We start from the raw sequence: 13,378 nt of genomic DNA, 5'->3' as shown, positions 1-13,378 counted from the left end.
CTCCTCTTGGTGAATCAGCGCAGACTCTTAGGACTGTGGACTAAAGCTCTGCCATCCTCTGAAGAGAACTCCCCTCCCACCCCCTTGTGAGAAACAGCCTTGGCCTTAGTGGCTGGCCCTCACAGAGTACTAAGTGCCTAACTATGGGCCACCCAGGCCGCTTGACCTGAGCTGCCCATTATGAAATGCGTGTTGACTCACCAAGAGAACCACCAAGTTGGATGCGCAGCAGCAGGTCATCGCTGCACGGAAGTAGTGTATCTGAGATTGACCCGAGCCCATCCACCAAGTGGAAGTAAGTTAAAAAGAAGAAGTGGTCCCGATGCTCATGGTCGCTGGTCCTGTCATGTGACTTTCCCCTTCCCAGTCTGCACCTGTGACCTCGGGCGGGGGGAGTTCCTCAGGAGCAGTTGAAGGGGGAGAGAGACTTTCACGTCTGGCTTACCGGTGATTCTTCCGAACCACAGGCAGACACCACTGGAGAGTAGACAGCGGCAGAAATGCACCCAGGAGACTAGGCTCAGCTGGATGGGCGCTCAGTCAAGTCCACGTAATGAAGCCACAACATTGACACTTAGCCGAGTGTCCTTTGTTGGCAATGCTCTGCGTCTGTTGTCACACATCACTCCCAAGAGGGTAACCCGACCTGAAGAAAGAGGAGTTTCTTATTGGACAGACCGACGCATCGCTTCCTTTCTCTTCCCTTGATGGGTAATAGAACCATAATCACTGGGCCTCACAATTTTCAGTGGGCTGATCATTGAACCCTTGAACTTGCCGCTGGCTTCAGCTGTGAGAGTGCCTTTATATGGAGACGATAGTGCCAAGCTGTGCAGTCGGGCTATCTCCGGGTTAAAGGCTCCATCAGCCTGGAAAGGCAGCGCTTGGGGCACGTATGGAGCTTTGGAAGCAGGTCTGAGTTTACTCACGAGCCCTCGTGAAAGTCAAAAGCCCAATTGCCAGCCCACGGTGCATATTTTCAACGGGCTCCATCTGGATCACGTGGCTGACAGACCGGAAGCACTGGATGTAACTAACAAACACGAGTGCCACAGGTAGGAAGGGACTCCATTTGTCCTACGTCCTGCTTTTGAGAAAATGGGACCTTCTGTGTCATTAAGAGAACGTGACACACGGCCACACTCGTCACCAAGGTAACATGTTCTGTAACTTTCTGAGCTGGCTCACCGAGCACACTGCAGGAAACTGGAGAAACTAACTCCAGAATTCAAGAAACTGTGGTGAAGGACCACTAGCCCTGCTAAGAGACATTCTCGATACATTTGTCTTAGACTAGATTCTTTTTAAACAAAAAAATCACTTCATTGGGGGCTCGCACAACTCTTATCACAATCCATCCATCCATCCATGGTGTCAAGCCCTTCTGTACATTTGTTGCCATCATCATTCTCAAAACATTTGCTTTCTACTTGAGCCCTTGATATCAGCTCCTCCATTTTCCCCCCTCCCTCCCTCCCTCATCCTTGATAAACTATAAATTATTTTTTCATGTCTTACACTGTCCGATGTCTCCCTTCACCCACTTTTCTATTGTCTGTCCCCGAGGGAGGGAATTATATGTAGATTATTGTGATCAGTTCCCCCTTTCTACCCCATCTTTCCCTTCCTCTTCTGGTATGACTACTCTCATTATTGGTCCTGAGGGGTTTATCTGTCCTGGATTCCCTGTGTTTCCAGCTCTTATCTGTTCCAGTGTACATGCTCTGGTCTAGCCAGATTTCTCAGGCAGAATTGGGATCATGATGGGGGTGAGGAAGAAATATTAAAGAACTAGAGGAAAGTTGTATGTCTCGTTGGTCCTATACTGCACCCTGACTGGCTTGTCTCCTCCCTATGACCATTCTGTAAGGGAATGTCCACTTGCCTACCGATGGGCTTTGGGTCTGCATTCTGCACTCCCCCTCATTCACAATGATATGATTTCTTGTTCTGAGACTAGGTTCGTATGACACAGTGCACACAGAGACTGGCAAGACTCAGGCCCATGGGTCAAAAATCAGCCTGGAGGCTTTTCCTGATTGGCTAGCTGTAGGCCCCCAGGAACCCAAGATTAGTGTGTCAGATGACATGCTGCTGACTTACGGGGCTGCAGAGGCCCACAAATCCCATCAGCAGGCAATGTGTCAGGCTGCTCAAGTCCCAAGAATGGAGAGGCCATAGATACTTATTGGATATGTTGGACGCAGCCCACACCCTCGAGGCAACGCCCCTGAGAGCTGATTGACTGATTACATCGCACCACATCATGGGAGGGGCTGCATGGTATCACAAATGGAGGATAACCACATCCTTGCCTGACTGCCAAAGTACACCATGAGATAACTGCCAAACCACACACCAAGGTGAGAATACAAGAGGAACGGCTGATTGGCAAATCTATGAAGCCAAATAAATTTTACAGAAACTGTTTCATTTTAACACCAGTGGGGAAAAGGTGTTTTTCTTGTTTTCCTTTGGGGAGAGAGGGAAGCTTCTGAGAAACATGGATCAGTGGTACCCACGCCCACCCCATTCCTACCACCATCCTAGCCCCGTGCCAGAGGCTGCGTGGTTGTTTCTCCCTCTGTTACATGTGCCGTGTGTCTCCTGACTATCAACTGTGACATTCTCCCAATCATCTGTGATTGTCATCCAAACCTTTCGTCCCGAAAGTTTGGAAGAAGGTTGTGAGCATGTTTGTAGAAAACCATTTTAATACATGAAACATCCTTCCCAAGATTTAGGACCCAAGTCTTGAATATTCAGAATTCTTCAGAATGGATCTGCATGGCCATTAGTTTTGATCATGGATTAATCCAGTGAGCAGTCTCATTTTGGAGTGCCCGCTGGGTTTGAACCGGTGACCTGGTGATTAGCAGCCCAATGCTAACCCACTAGGCCACTGAGGCTCCTTAAACTCAAAATGCTCACAGCCTTCAAGTGGTGCGGTAGCTACATAATCTGTTGTTTGAGACTTAAGAGTGAAGGGGTGGAGTTAAGGCTGTCAATAAGCTCGAGGACCTCATTTGGAGGCGATGAGATATACAGCTCACTGGAGGTGGGACATGCTCACTCCCTGGGAGACATTGCAGCTGACAAGACACACGGAGCTACGCTAGTGCCCTGAGCTGGAGCAGCCATGTAGCGACACCCTGCCAGCGCTGAGATACGTATATCGCTACTGGATCTGCAAAACTTCCACCCCCTGGCCTGTGATCTTCCTGCATTCGGCGTCATTGCATGTGTTGCGTGAGTCTGAAGAGGAATCTATAGATTGGGCTTGACCATATGGGCTCATATCAGACTTATGGACTTGATCTGGACTGGTCTGGGATGTCGTCTCAATATTCAACTGCTCTTGGATATAAAACTCTTTCCTAGATACATAAGGAGTGTCTCTGGATTTGTTTCTCTAGTCCACCCGGACTCACACAACCTACAGCAACCGTATGAGACCAAGCAGAGCTGCCCCGTGGGCGTCTGAGCTGTTCATCTTTGCAGAGCAGGAGCCTTTGCTTTTTCTGACGGTTGGCAGCCCCACCTGTGCCCCACCAGAGCTCCTTCAAAGAAGTCTCCATTCCGATCCTGCCACAGCGGCCCAAAGGACGGGCACATATCCCCCTTCATTCTGCAGCTTCTCTCAAAGGCGATGAAACATCTAGCATGTGTGAAATTACAATTATATCATATATATTATAATTATATATATACATTATATATATACACACAATCACATACCCAGCTGTAATAGCCATAAAATACAAAACCAGTTTTCAAAATTATCTTTTTTTCCCACCCTCTATTGCTCAAACAAGGGTACTCTGATCTTTACCAGGAAGTCAGGCCTTACCGGCTGAGCAGCACAGCAGTCCAGGATTGACTTTCCCAGGAGGGAAGGGGGGGCCTGGAGTGCGTAGGGCAACAGTGAGGCGGAAGGAACGGCTGGACTAGAGTTTCTTCTCACTTTAACCTCGCTTATTTGAGGCTGGCCTCTATCCCTGTGCTGTGGACTGAGTCACGTCCCTCCAAATAGATGTGCTAAATCCTGACTCGGAGGAGGCCTGGCCGGGTGGTGGCTTCTGCCTTGGATTGCGAACCGCCAAGATCAGCAGTTCAAAACCACCAGATGCCCCTCGGGAGAAAGAGGAGGCTCTCTGCTCCCATAAAGTGTTACAGCCTCAGGAATCCCCGGGGGATGGGGGGAGGGGATCACTAAGATCAGAATCAATTCAATGGTGATGAGTTTAAGTCTTAACCCCGAGACTTGTGGTAAAGTGGATGGGCAGTGGGTCAAGAGAAAGGCCTTCCAAGAGGGGGCTTGAAGTCTCAGTGGGTTCACAGTTGTGAGGACGGTGCTGGACCAGTGCTTCGCTCTGCTGTGCAAGAGGGTCACTGTGAGTTACAGCCGGCTCCACAGCCCCAAACAGCCACACGCTTGTGCCAGGAACCCATCGGGGAACGGCTTTTTCGGTAAGTATGGCACTGGGGCAGCATTCCGGCAGGGTGTTGCAAATTGACCTCTTCTTCTGAGACAGGAAAGAGCAGCTTTGCTGCAAGCAGTAGTTGGAGGAGGGGTGCCCTGCCACCCGGCAGCCACTCTGCTGCCACCCGGCAGCCACTCTGCAGGAACAGGATGAGGCTGCTGGTTCCCATAACGGCCGGCAGGCTAGGAAACCCCAGAGGACCATGAGTTGGGGTGGACTCGGTGGCAATGGATTTGGTTTGCTTAGGGGGTGGCAGCACTGGGTTGGGTGCAGCCTGGACTGCTGACCAAATGGGTGACAGTTGGAACCCAGCAGCTCTGCAGGAGGAAGGTGAGGCTGACTGGCTGACTCCCTCAGACACTGGCCGTCCTGGGAGCCCTGTGGAGCAGTTCTGCTCTGCCCTCTAGGGTCACCTGTGAGACTTGACCCCCGTGGCAGAGGGGGAGAGAGGCTCTACCACATGCCCGCTAAGGAATCGAAGCTGGAGAGGCTCAGGCCTTCCCCGGAGTTGCCGGACGGAGCTGGCACCCTAGATTCTGACTCCAGCTTTCTCCACGGTGGGAGAATGGTTTCTATCCGTTGGAAAGTCAACCCTCTGCTGGTGGTTAGTTCTGCTTCAGCTGCACTCGATCACTAAGCAGCCAGGGAACCGACGGAACCTTTATTCTCCGCACTCAAATGTCGGTGGCGCAGTGGTGACGAGGAAGGTCAGCAGTCCGAAGCCACCGGACAGCTCTGTGGGAGAAAGATGGAGCTTCCTGCTTTCTCCCAATGAAGAAAACTCCTTTCCTGTTCTGGGCACGGGAACCCTGGTGCCGCCCCCTCTCTAAGCGTGTGCCTGGCCAGTCCCGGCAGGGAAGGGGTTCGCGCACACCATTTCCCAGGGGCAACAGGAGAGGGCGTCCCATTGGCCATGGGGCCCAGCACCCACAGTAGGAAGCTGATGTTGACTTGTCTCTCCTTGGTGTGAAACTAAGCAACATGGGCCAAGGGCTGTCCCAACCAGCGCTGCAGGACCAAGTGTTCTTCATCTTGGGGACCGCAGACTGGACACACAGCTGGGCGGGGAAAGCAGGAAGAGGAAGAAGAAACAGCATCCAGTTTTCATTGGAGGCTCGTCATATGCCCAGCACAACTCCAGACTCCCGGTAGGAAATCAGGTGTTGTGTTAGGCAGGGTTCTCTAGAGAAACAAAACCAGGACACTTATATGTAGATCGATAGATAGATATGTAGATAGATAGATATGTAGATAGATAGATGGATGGATAGATATGTAGATAGATATATAGATAGATGGATGGATAGATATGTAGATAGATAGATGGATGGATAGATGGATGGATAGATATGTAGATAGATATATAGATAGATGGATGGATAGATATGTAGATAGATAGATGGATGGATAGATGGATGGATAGATATGTAGATAGATATGTAGATCGATAGATAGGCTAATACAAAAAGAAGGGCTCTAACAGAAGTAGAGGGTGAAGTTCAACTCGATTTTGTGGAACAGTTAATAGATTGGAAGTCCTTCAACTCACCCAGGTCCAAGGTCAAGGAAGCAGACAGCAGAGTCCTCCTACGGGAAAGGCAGGCAGAGACTGCCCACAGGCAGCAAAGAGTGGGGTGTGCCAGCAATAGGCAGTGGCTGGAGAGCTTAGTGAAGCAGGCCTGGATGGGATATCGAACTCAAGCAATGCAAGGCGACAGGATTCACGAGCCTCAAGTTCAGGTGATATTTGTACCAGCAGCGTGGCGAATTTCGAAGGAGCCTCAAGCTCTAGCGACAGGATCCACCGGTCAGCTTGGCTCACAGGCACACAGGTAGTGTCGTCGACAGGCTGATGCAGAGAACTAGCTACAGCAGCAGCACGGTGGGCCCATCACCAGAAAGCAAGAGAGATGGGGGTGGGCCTTGCAGAGCCATTGATCTCTGCCCTCCAATCCAACGGTGACCTGATTAATCCCACATGTTCCTATTGGCCAGGTTGAGACAATAGACGCAACAACCACAGGTGTTCCGTGTAAAGAGTGTTTGCCCAAATAGTGGAGGCCCAGCGAATCTAGGCTTAACTCCACCACTGCTGGTAGAAATGGTGGAGGCATGCCCCATGGCCATGCTTCCCAGCTGCCCGAAGAAGGGTTGACCAGGATCCTGCCACTGTTTGTTCCGTTTCGCCCTCATGACTCCACAGCAGCGTTGCTATCACGTTGGCACTGTGCCCACATCCTGTTCCTCACCAACCATCACCTAATGCTTTTCACCCAATGACGGAGTCCATTCCATCAGGGATCCGGGCACGCCACCCGCTCCCATCTTTCTGCAAACACTCGCCAGTGCTTTCTGCCGTGTTTCCCTCCTGCAGGCGGCCCACTGGTTCCCTTGAACCTGACAGCAACTTTGTAATAAAGATCTGAACTTGGGTGACGGGCAAGGCACGACACACAGAAAGAAAGAGAAACACTGGAAGAATTTTGGAAAAATAATATATTTATCACATACGACTGGTAGATTCGTGTCAATAAATTATTTTCTCAGTGCTTGGGGAAAAAACACCAAAAGACCAAAGTGAATCTGTTTTCAACACCAAAGCATCACGGGGCCCTGAGGACCAGAGCTGGGTTCACGGGGCCACCTTGCTTTTCAGAGAATCAGGGAAGGAGGAACCATCTCCTTCCACATTTGGGGGATAGCTTTTTGGCTTTCAGCTGCAGAACCTGGTCCCAGCCCTACAACCTGAAGTTTCAGAAAGTCTCCTAGGTGCCTTCGTGAGGGTGAGATCCTGGCCCAGAGGTGAGGAGAAGGCTTCTCGGGAGGACCTAGTGGGGCAAAGCTGAACCAGGACGAGACAAGAGACCAACAGGGAGGATGCTACTAAGATGCTTAGCGAGGAGTCCTCTCCTGGACCAGCTTCCTCTCCTGCTTGTCTGTAGGTGACCCTTAGTGGAACACGGACCACCCAAAAGCAGCAGCAGTCGGTGTCGTCTGTACACGGATATTTCGCCCATCAGTTTCTAGAATCTGGAGACTGAGCCCTGTTGGACCCCTGACTGAACGTAGGTTGTTTCCAGGGTGCCAAAGAGGTGCAAGCCCCTGACCAATGAGGGCACTTGACCGACAGTCCCAGCCTGACTGGAAGATTGGGCCAGGTTGTTATGCAAGAAGCCGGGGTGGGGGTGGGTGGGGGGGCTTGACTAGGACGGGCTTATCCGCACGATCACACTGGAGTTGGTTATCCGGGCCCCATAGTGGCCGGCCCAGAACTGTGTGTCCCGGCCGCGGTGTTCGAAAAACACATAGCGGACACCCATCTCCACGTTGGAAAACAGGTGGGTGACCTGTGGACAGAGGAGAGGTTCAGCCCCTTCTGCCAATCGCGCGCCTTCACAAGCCGAGCCCTCCCAATTCCACCTGCCCTTCAGTCTAACTCCCACCCCTTGAATTGAGTGAGTTTGCTTCTAGACTAGAGACTAGTGGGAGTAACGGTGAGGGACTTTCACCAAGTGACTTCCAAGTCTAGGCCGGAAAAGACAGGGCTGCTTCTGTCTGTTTCCCTAGGACCCTCCTACGAGAGCATAAGCCACCAGAGGAATGCTTTGACTGGCCTGAGGCCACAGTGCTGCCAGGAAATCCAACCCAGCTGAGACTCAAAGATCCCCCCCCCCAAACTCTTGAGTTTTCCTAGAATAGGAAGGTGCTCTGTCAGCAACCAGCTGCTTCAGTCCTTCCAGCAACCTCTCTGGCTCTGTCCAGCACCCAAACCGCCCAGCTAAGCCCTGTCCCAATCACCGACACATAATAACCCTGAGAGAGAAAATAGATTTTCACCCACCATCCTCTTCCCACCCGCCTACCGCGGTCTCACCTGTAAGTAGGCATTGTTGTTCCACTGCTCGATGGGATTAGGGGTAGCGAAGAATTCACCCAGGATAACCTGGTTGGCATCCCACAGCTGGACAATCAGTTTATACTGACAGCCACAGTCATGCCGGGCTCCCCACCTGTGGATGGAAGGAGGATGTGGTTACGGATTGACCTGCGTCCCCCACCACAGACGTTACGTAGCCTCTAGCCTCTGGTACCTACGACCGTGAGTTGCTTGGCAGCTGGGTCTTAGAAGACATCACCAGTTATGTTAACATGAGGTCAGGTGAGCGTAAAGGGGGCCCCGATCCAGGATAGGTCATGCCTTTATAAAAGAGGAGAGGCAGAGGGCAGAGGGCAGAGGGCAGCAGGCTCCACGCAAGTGCAGCACAGGAGGCTCCCGATTGACTGATAGAGTTGATGCACACTGATGTCGACAAGGGGCCCTGAGGACCACTTGTTTTGCTCTCGATGTCTTATCATTGGTCATATATACTACAGATGTATGATGTGTCGTTGGCTGAGGTCGTCATCATCCTCATCCACATGCACAGGTTCAACTTCATGATTTATGAAGAGACGGCTAAGAAAAGGCAAGAATAAAAAATAACCTAACACAAAACAAAATGACAAAAAAAGAGTCGTTGAGAACTGGACCCCATTATAAATCGGGGATGACCTGTGAAGTGACCTGACGTGCCCGAAGGAAAGCTGGGCCTGACTCTTGCTCAGAGTCCAGAGAAGCGATGACCACGGTGGATCCGCTGGTTTTAGACCCCCCTCCAGATGGAGCTAGTATGTTCTGCTCTGATGAGTTATATGCCATGTGTCCTCCTTTGGGACGGTTGGGTTTGTTGGGTGCCTGGGGTCAGGCCCTGTGTACGACAGAACAGAACCCAACCCGGTCCTGTGCCTGCCTCACACTGTTCTTGGGTTTGAGTCAATCCAGCTTATTGAAGAAGCGCTTCCTCTTTTCCATTGCTCCACTATTTTACCAAGCACCATGTCCTTCTCCGGGGACTGGTCTCCCCTGACAACATGTCTAAAGTTCATGAGATGAAGTCTCCTGATCCTGGCGTCTGAGGAGCATTCTGGTCGGACGGACTCCTTCCAAGACAGGTTTGTGGTTTCTTTTGGCAGTCCTGGGATTTCCCATCGTCTTCGCCAGCACCGGCGGTCAAATGCATCGATTCTCCTTCGGTTTTCCTGAGGCTGAGTCCAGCTGTCCCATGCAGATTGAGGACACCATGGCTTGGGTCAGGTGCACCTCAAAGCGACCTCCTTTCTTGCCAACACTTGGGGATGGTTGTGGTTTTCAGGTGCCAGTGAGTCCAGTCGGACCCACCGCGACCCACCGTGACCCTACACACCACAGAAAGAAACACTGCCGGTCCTGCTCCACCCTCACCATTGTGCCTCTGGCTGTGCCCATTGTTGCCGCCACTGAGTCGGTCCATCTCCTCAAGGGCCTTCTTCTCCTTTGCTGCCCCTCCATTTGCTAAACATGACGGGATGGTAGCCTGTGGGATTATAAAGAGACTTTCCCCCAGCTTTGTCTCGACCAAAGACATGCCAAATATCAGAGGCTGTTTGCCAGCACATGGTGGGAGGTCAGAGGCTTAGAGACATGCACCCTGAAGGCAGTGATTGGTCAGTCAACTATCTGGTCCCACCACAGGTAGGGCCTGCTCCCTGCTGTGAAGGACAATGGGCTACTTCTCCCTAAAGCCTTGCAGGCTAGTTTGGTCCCAGTAGGTGGGGTCTACATCCTGCTGATAATGGTTTCCATGGAGAGTCAGAGAACAGGTCAGACCTGCTCTGCCATCCTGAATCTAGGCTCCGCCCTTCTTGTCACATGTGTGCCCCCATCCCTCCTCTTCCTACTGCATGTATGTCCCTAGATTGTCCCCCGCATTGCTGTATAACCTATAGTACAACCCCTTCCTGTGACCTATGTCTTTACCTGCAATTACTGGGTTTGCATGCTCCCCCAAAGATATTTAAGCTTTGGTTAGCAATGAAGAGTCTCCTTGGCCTCGCTCCCCTCCCCCTCTCTCCTGCCCTCCGGTCTCCCACATGGATCACCAAGCGGGGCCGAGGTGCGCATGCTACCATGAAATGTGTCTGACTCCATTAGTTCAATCTCTTTCTCTCATGCTATGGCTTTACTATAATCGTTACTTATTATCGCTGTACAGTTGCACTTACCCGACTGGTGATGATGTGTTAGGGGTTGGTTTGCCCTCACATAGTAGCCTAAGGAAACCAATACAGCTTTGAAGGTGGGGCTCCCCCCCCCATCTCTTTGTGGGTGCCTTCTGGCCTTATCTGAATGCCCAGTCCACATATACATATCCACAACCTCTAGGCTCCGCGGTTCTCAACCTTCCTAATGCCCAGAACCTTTAAGACAGCTGGGCTGCTAACTGCAAGGTCAGCAGTTCGAAACCCACAACCCACCAGTAGAGAGGGAGCTTTCTACTCCTGTGAAGAGTTACGGTCTCTGGAGCCCACCGGGGAAGTTCTGCCCTGTCCTATGAGTCAGAATGGAGTTGACTGGTGAGAGTTTAAAGACTGGTGGTTTCCAGAGGGCAGGTGGTGATGGGAAAGAGGTGTGAGGGCAAGTGGGAATGGCAGCCTCGGAAACCCACCAGGGCAGGTCTACTCTGCCCTATAGGGTGGCTATGAGTCAGGATTGACTGGATGGGTGGATCTCATTGTATGGTACATACTTTATCTCTCGGATTACTTGTTCGGCCTACATACTACGACCCTGACACACACCTCTTCTGATTTTAGACCATGCAGCACCCCCGTGCTCTGTTCCAATAACTACCTGTTGCGGTCCATGCACAGGTTTCGTGCAGAACTGAGTAGACTGCTCCTTTGGATTTCCGAGACGAAATCGTTCCGGGAGCGGACGACCTCAACTTTCTCCCTCCGTGGGCCTGGCGGTTTGAACGCCCGTCTTCCAGTTTACGGCCCAATGCTTAGCCCACAGCGCCACCAGGGTGCTCAGCTCTTCAGCGTAGGACAACGGCCACACTCACCAGTCAGAGATTACGATCTCAATGCGGCCGCTATCCAGCAGTTCTGGCCAGAAGCCCTCTTCCTTGAGGTTCACCACCTGCCGCTTGTGACACCAGCTGAGAAGGTGGGAGCGGGGCAGTGAGAACAGAACAGCTCCTGCCCCTGGAAGGCCCTGGAGGGGCAGGGAAGGCGGGTGGGGGCCCCAGAGGCACTGACCTGAAGGAAGTCACAAAGCAGGTCTGCGCGGGGGCCCCGGGCACCGGGGTCTTGTTCGCTTCCACCACCCAGCCGTCCCCACCGTGGTCCACCGCCCATTTCAGAAGGCCTTCTGCGATAATGAAAAAAAAAAAAAAGCCGGGGGGGCCCCGTTCTTCGCCTGGCACGGTCCACTCTGCACACCGGGGTGGGGGGGGAGCACCGGGAGTCCCCAAAGCCACCAGAACCGCGCGTCCTAGTCGCCCCTCCCCACCCCACTGCTTCCAAGCGGGATTCTGCGCCCCCTCCGCCCCCCACCCCCCAGGTCCCCGGCAGGCGGACACCCCACCCTGGCCGCAGGGGTTGTGGATGAGGTTGCGCCCCACGGGGCTGCGCAGGCAGAAGCGGGCCAGCGCGGCGGGGGCGGCGGGCGGGTGGCTGCGGACCAAGGCCAGGAGCGCGCGGCCGGCGGCGCTGCGGTCGCGGGCCAGGACCTGCAGCCACAGGGCCTGTCCTTCCACCAGCGCGCGCCAGCCGCGGCACACCAGGCGGCCGCTCCGCAGCAGCCAGCGCGGCGGCACGTGGCTCAGCACCAGCAGCAGCAGCTCGGGCGGCAGGCGGCTCAGGTCCAGCGCCGCCTCGGGTTCGCGCCGCGCCCGGGCGCGCGCCGTGCCGGGCGGGCGCCGGGAGCCCGACGCGCCCATGGTCCGCGGCCGGCGGGCGGCAGCTGCGGGAGGCAAAGGGTCAACGCGCCCGGACCGGCAGCCTCCGCTCCTCGCCACTCCCCGCAGATCTGCCCGGCCTCCACCCCTCGTCCCCGCCTCCGCTGCTCGCCTTCCGATGGCGCACCCCGGGGCCCGGCCCCTCCCCGAGTGCCCCAGGGGGGCTAGTTGCTTGCTTCCCCACCGAGCCCCCCTCCTGCTCATCCCGATCGCCCCCACCCGGTGGCCTAGACTGAACTCGGAGGCCGCTGGCCTTGGCCGGCCAGCCCAGGACTCCAGGGCCACTTCTGCTTCCCTTCCCGCCCGGTCCCGCCCCTCTGACGCCAGTCTCCTCCCTTCCCGAGGGGGTGGGGAGATGAGGGCGCTTACTTTGGCTTGCATCTTAAAAAAAAAAAAAATTAATTGGGATTTAATACCTATATCATTCCATAGCTCAAGCAAGTCAAGCAGAATTGTACAATTGCTACCCAAATCAGTTTCCAAACATTCTTTTTCTACAAGGACGCCTTTACACGGTCTCTCCTCTCTCTAATAAAATGAAAAAAAATTGTGTGTGAATTTTATGCCAATAAAACAGGTTACCTCTAGATAACTAAACCTATCCAGACGGTAACTGGATTAATGGCTTCTTGGGGCTACGGCAGGGGAGGTGGGTGACAATGGGTCGAATAGCAATGAGAATGTTGGGTTGCCAGAAGAGGGACTAAGGCGGGGTTGTCTCCCCAATGCCACAGCAAAAGGGTTGCAAAGAAATCAGGCACAGTCATAAGACACCCACGGAAAGATCCAAACTGAGCCTGCGCAGACACAAGACCACCCCCACCCCCACCCCAGCGCAGATGGGAGGTCCAGTTGAGCGCACAGATTAGACCCAGCCACATGACATCACACAGGTATGCTTAAACTCAGCCAATGAGGTCAGCCAATACCTTCAACCACGCCTCCCCAGCCGGGATGGATAAGAGTTTGCCGCAGGAAGGTCCAGCCTCTGACTCTGCTCTTTGACCCTTGGCTTGTTCTGGGGCCCTCTTGCAGGTCAGAGGGCAGGACACACACCTGCCGCCAGGGCCCTGG

At 53.5% G+C, this 13,378-nt stretch overlaps 1 protein-coding gene across 1 annotated transcript; it reads right to left on the bottom strand.

Moving 5' to 3' along the window:
• Positions 1-6,965: 6,965 nt before the first annotated feature.
• FBXO27 (F-box protein 27) lies at positions 6,966-12,612 on the bottom strand. Its single transcript, XM_075537045.1, has 6 exons — positions 12,524-12,612; positions 11,932-12,309; positions 11,604-11,715; positions 11,408-11,503; positions 8,359-8,494; positions 6,966-7,831 (listed from the first exon to the last, which is right to left on the bottom strand). Exons 2-6 carry the CDS (start codon positions 12,284-12,286, stop codon positions 7,688-7,690), a joined length of 843 nt encoding a protein of 280 aa, XP_075393160.1. The 5' UTR covers positions 12,287-12,309; positions 12,524-12,612; the 3' UTR covers positions 6,966-7,687.
• Between the last annotated feature and the right edge of the window lie 766 nt (positions 12,613-13,378).

This window comes from Tenrec ecaudatus, chromosome 18 (assembly GCF_050624435.1).
Source record: "Tenrec ecaudatus isolate mTenEca1 chromosome 18, mTenEca1.hap1, whole genome shotgun sequence".
Taxonomy (NCBI): domain Eukaryota; kingdom Metazoa; phylum Chordata; class Mammalia; order Afrosoricida; family Tenrecidae; genus Tenrec; species Tenrec ecaudatus.
The sequence above is the reverse complement of the archived record's forward strand: the minus strand, read 5'-3'. Positions and strand labels throughout refer to the sequence as shown.

Bases quoted from the DNA above. Each gene is read 5' to 3' on its own strand.
- FBXO27 (XM_075537045.1), bottom strand. From the start codon at position 12,286: ATGGGCGCGTCGGGCTCCCGGCGCCCGCCCGGCACGGCGCGCGCCCGG. The intron at 11,504-11,603 runs GTCAGTGCCTCT...CCACCTTCTCAG, and splicing joins TGCTTTGTGACTTCCTTCAG to CTGGTGTCACAAGCGGCAGG. The intron at 8,495-11,407 runs GTGAGTGTGGCC...TTCCATCCACAG, and splicing joins GAGATCGTAATCTCTGACTG to GTGGGGAGCCCGGCATGACT.